This window comes from Archocentrus centrarchus, chromosome 9 (assembly GCF_007364275.1).
Source record: "Archocentrus centrarchus isolate MPI-CPG fArcCen1 chromosome 9, fArcCen1, whole genome shotgun sequence".
Classification (NCBI taxonomy): Eukaryota; Metazoa; Chordata; class Actinopteri; order Cichliformes; family Cichlidae; genus Archocentrus; species Archocentrus centrarchus.
In genome coordinates, this window is record NC_044354.1 from 12,864,586 (window position 1) to 12,869,533 (window position 4,948).

Sequence of the window (4,948 nt, forward strand, 5' to 3'; positions counted from 1 at the left end):
AAATTGATGCAGTGCTTTCTAATAATACTGCCTAAGGGAAGCATGTATAATGTAAATAAAATGCATTCTGCATATTTGGCTGCACCAAGTCCACACAAGTCACCACCGATGCACACTCGATAAAAGGGGCGGAGCGAGAAAACATCCAGATATTTTGAGCGAACTTGCCTTTTACTTAGGTTTGGAACAGAACCAAAAATAAAAACTAATAAAAACAAGCAAAACCACTAATTAAAACTAATTAAAATGAACTGAAATGAAGAAAAAAAGTAAAAACTAACTAAAACTAAAGGATTATGTAAAATCCAAAACTATTATAACCCTGGTGCCCACTTGCTAATGCAGTGATAGAACAGTTCATAACGAACAGGTGAAATTCTTAGCACAGCACAAGACAACCTCAGTATGGCACAGCGCCCGGCGATCAACCGATGGCTAGAACCCTGACACATCTATCCAAGAATGTGATTATAGTTTTTTAAATATCTTTAGTAATAGATGATTAAATCTACACCAAATCTAATTCATTCAGTGCTTTTTGTCTTAGATATTTCTCCAAGCAGTAGACAGCGATGGGATCTGTGTCTGCATCAAACTTGTTGGCAAAGAGGTGATGCTGCTCAATCAACCATTGCAGGTCTCCAGGGCCATACACACATACTGATCTGACGTGGTGGCCTTTGCACTCTGGGTATACTGCTTGCAGTGAACCCTGTGACCCCTCGTGCCAGGGCCACTTCACCATACGTGCAATTGCATTCATATCTGTCATGTCGAATTTATGGTTGGGCCATGTTGAGCCAGGAACACCAGGAATTCGTTGTATTGTTGCCCACAGAAACTCATCAGGACTGTAGGTATCTTTGGCCCACTCAATGAGCGCCAGTACTCGCTTGTCTTCCAACACACTGCGAACATAACCTCGGTTCACCACGATGTAGGCATTTCCTGATAGAAGGGGCAGATTGAAGGGAGGTGGATCCTTTGTTTTTCCTGTAGACTAGCATAAATAAATAGTTAATTAATATGATCATGAGTCAGTCTGAATAGAAAGTTTTTACAATGGCAAAGTTAACTGATCAATAGCTATTTAATATCCCAAAGAAGTACCTGGATTTTTCCATCAACTGTGTGGAAAACAGTAGTCACCCTCCACTTCTTTCCAGGAGACATTGCCTCTGTCTCCAAACTGTTCCCCCCTTTCAGTGAACGCAAAGCCTGCACAATTTCCAAGTTGGTTTTTAGAGGGAAATCTTGGCCACAGAGGTTGATGAAGTATTTCCATGTTGTACTGGCATTATAGAGATCAGCCATGCAGTTAAGGTCAGCCTGGACACGTGTCCATCCAGCATAGACCACGCTCACAGCCTCACTGACCATGAACACATTTGGGAAACAGGAAACAATGCCCTTGATGGCAGAAAAGACTGAGGCCGGTGACTTTTTGTCCACATGGACACAATAAATATTTTGAGGTGTGTAGATAGCTCGTAGTAGTCGCTCAAAGTTCTGAACCTGTGGATAAAAAGAATTCAATTGTTTTTGTGAAATTTTTTTGCAGGAACTGTTTAAAGCAGCAATTTAGCAAATGATCAAAACCTAAGCAGCAATTTAGCAAATGATCAAAACTAATTCTTTCATAAGAAATTTAAAAACACCAAGATTACTGTTATAACATCATGACAGTGATATTTGTACATTTTGAAATGCTCCCTACAGAGGCACAGAATAAAAATAAGAGCTGTTTTTGCAAACTAAAAAGTGTCCTTGTAGCAAGTAAACTGAACGTCATATTTAAAATCTGTTGTGTTTGCCTGTAATACTAGAAATGCCAGCGGCTGGTGATATTTCTAAATTATTTGTGTTTTCTTGTTTTTATGACAGGTGATCTAATAAATTTATTAAGCAGTGTACATTTTATCCATTAGCAATTAAAGCATTGTTTAGACCTATGCAATGTTTTTCAGTATACTAAGATTTTAGATCTTACATACCTTGTGATGTACAACCATAGAGTAAGCCAGAGGAAAGGCCTCTTCTTCCTTGCTTAATGGCAATGTTATGTATTTCCTGCTTACTTTGAATTTCCTGTAAATTAACAGTTTTGAAGAAGCAATGCTGTTTTTAAAGTCTGTACATTTAAATAATGATTAAGGGTTAAACAGTCACTGAAACCTGTCATTTAAATCCACAAACCTGCAGTCTTGGGTTGCATTGATATAATACTCATCAGGGATCTGAATCCTCTTCTGAACGTCTTTGGTGGCAGTCAGTAACTTGGCTTGCAGCAATTCCTCCTGCTCTCCCTGCAGGATTGCTGAACAGTTGCAAATGTTCTCTGGGCTGCTGTCATCATCGGTATACTCCAGCCATCGATACCTGAAGATGAAGACAGGACCTCTGCCTGTTTTCACCTGGCTCAATAGGGAAAGCATCCATAGTGATCCCAGTACACCAATCAACTGCAATAACTGTAGCTGCCAGCCTCTTTTTGGAAACCGCATTATTTGCAGTAAGATGAGAACCTCAAATAAAATATTACACTGTGAGACCTGCTAAAAATCTCTGACAGAGACCTCTGGCACCATAAAACAATAATGGAATTATGTTTGAGAAAGGTGTAGGCAAGTTCCTTTCATGAAGGTATGCTGATAGGTCCACAGGCTACTTCACCTGCAACCAAGATAAGAGGTGAGATTAGAATAGTATTTCATAGAAATATGCCTAGATAACAATTTAGATGTCATGGTCCCCGAGTCATTGACCCAGTATTTCGTGTTTGGTCATTTCTTTATTTGGGGGGAGTTTTAAGAAGTGGTTCATGTGCCTAGTTTCTGTTAATAGTTCTGTGTTTTGTTAGTTATTGAGTTTATTATGTTCTTTCTTTCAGTTTGCCCTGTCTCCCCGGAGTTCCTCATGGACAGCTTAGTCTCTGTCAGCTATGTCTCTTTGTTTAGTTCTTCCTGAGCATCCTCATGCATTGGTTAGTTACTTCCTATGTCTTTTTATTAGATTTAGTTCAGCTGTGTGTCACCAAACAGTGCTGGACAGGCCAGTAGAACAGGTCACAAAACACACTTATGTGCTTCCCCTTGTGGGCAGGGTCTTCCCCTTTATAAGCACGGGTACAGGTCATAATGGCAGCTGTTTGTTTGAACTTGGAACCGTGGTATACATCTGTCTGCAGTTCCCTAGCATTGTGTGTTTAACCCTGATTTTTCTGGAGACTGATTTGTAAGGCCTAGTTTCCATTGTTGACTAAGGAGATCTCACTGCCCTCTAGACTGAAGTTGGTGGTGAACCCTGCTGACTCTCCTCATACCTGTCAGGGTAGGATTTTAAATTGGAGACAGGTAACTAATAGCAGGTGGGTTATTGTAGGAGAGATATTCCCTCCAAGGTAAATTGTTTAAATTGTTTTTGCCCTGTCTCCCTCACAGATCACCAAGTCAGCAGAGTAGATGCGCACAAATGCCCAACTTACCACCAATTTTACCACCGACCTGAACACAATACCTATCACACACCACTTTAATAAAAGAATAAGCTGTAGGCATGCATTCAGTTCACAATAAATGAAGTTTAATGTATACAGTTATTATAAATAAAAGCTTTATTTAAAAAGTAGTTAAATGCTAACTAAAAAGAAACACAAATAAGGCTGCACCTCAACGAGCACAGCCCAACCATTAAAACAGTATTTGCTGAGGAATAAAAAAAAAAAAAAAAAAAACCCAGTGGTTATCATGTCAAACATACAACACACAACACTGCAAAAAGTTTCCAAAATGCATGCTAAACGTGTTATTCCCACCACCACTAAAGTCCACAGCAACACATGAGAGAGGCTTTGAGAAAAGATTCAAACTTCCCCACAGCGCCTATACTGTCAAAAGAAACAAGATTAAAAATACAGTTAGGCACAGTAATTTTAATTAAAATGCCCAAAGTCTGTGCAGACCAGCTCTGGTGGTTAAATAAAAACACAGAAACCACACTACCAGAAGGTCTCCAGGTTAAAATCCTTTAAAACCAAATAATCATAAAAAATGCTGCCTTCGGCTTGACCAAGCAGAATCCACCAGGCAAAGCAGCAGCTTGGTGATCTGTCTCAAATTTAAGATCCTACCATGACAGGTATGAAAAGAGTCAGCAGGGTTCACCACCAACTTCAGTCTGGAGGTCAGCGAGAACTCCTTAGGCGACAATTAGTGATGTTATGTCTTGTACCGAAGCCCTGAGGCCTGTACAGAGCAAAAGGGGACGTGTCCAAGCGAATCCTGTGCTGAGGGCCGTATCATTTTTGAGTAAATCACGTGACAAAAGCTAAACAAGGCCCCGTTTTCTAAAATCAAGTGACTGCTTCATTATGTGATTCGATTTGCTGAAAAAGACGTGAGAAACAGAGGAAGCGTTCTGGGTGATCTGAGTCAGATCCACTGTTAGAGCGGCATAATCAGAAGCCCCTGTAAAAATTAGAGCTTCACTTTCAGCACCCCTGCTTCTTCAGTATTCTGTGAGAGTTTTTCTAAGGCTGTGGAAGTTATACCAAAAAGAATCACCTGAGACCCAACATTGTCAGTTTTTTTCGATTCCTGAATAAAAATTAATAAAGCACCTCCACCCAAACACATCCTGTCTCTATACTATACTGTATAGTTTTGATGTATTTTTATATATATAAGTGTTTTATATTTTATTTCATCTTATTTGATTTAATTCTTCTGTGTGCCTTAGCTGCTGTAATATGCAAATGTCCCCGTCATGGGATCATTAAAGGTTTATCTTATATTTTATTAATATACCACGATCAGCATAGATTTATTTAATCTGGCTTTAAAAAACCTCCAATGGAGATTTTGAGGAGAGGAAAGGTAAAATGAAATACAGAACATGTGAGACGAGGGACAAAGACCTATAGGTTGTAACATATCATCGCTATCAAATA

At 39.4% G+C, this 4,948-nt stretch overlaps 1 protein-coding gene across 1 annotated transcript; it reads right to left on the reverse strand.

Annotated features, from left to right (window-relative positions):
- Positions 1 to 503: 503 nt before the first annotated feature.
- LOC115786071 (beta-1,3-galactosyl-O-glycosyl-glycoprotein beta-1,6-N-acetylglucosaminyltransferase-like) lies at positions 504 to 2,504 on the reverse strand. The gene is made up of 4 exons (XM_030738097.1): positions 2,197 to 2,504; positions 1,995 to 2,088; positions 1,111 to 1,515; positions 504 to 1,000 (listed from the first exon to the last, which is right to left on the reverse strand). The coding sequence occupies exons 1-4, from the start codon at positions 2,502 to 2,504 to the stop codon at positions 509 to 511; spliced, it is 1,299 nt and encodes a 432-aa protein (XP_030593957.1). The 3' UTR covers positions 504 to 508.
- Between the last annotated feature and the right edge of the window lie 2,444 nt (positions 2,505 to 4,948).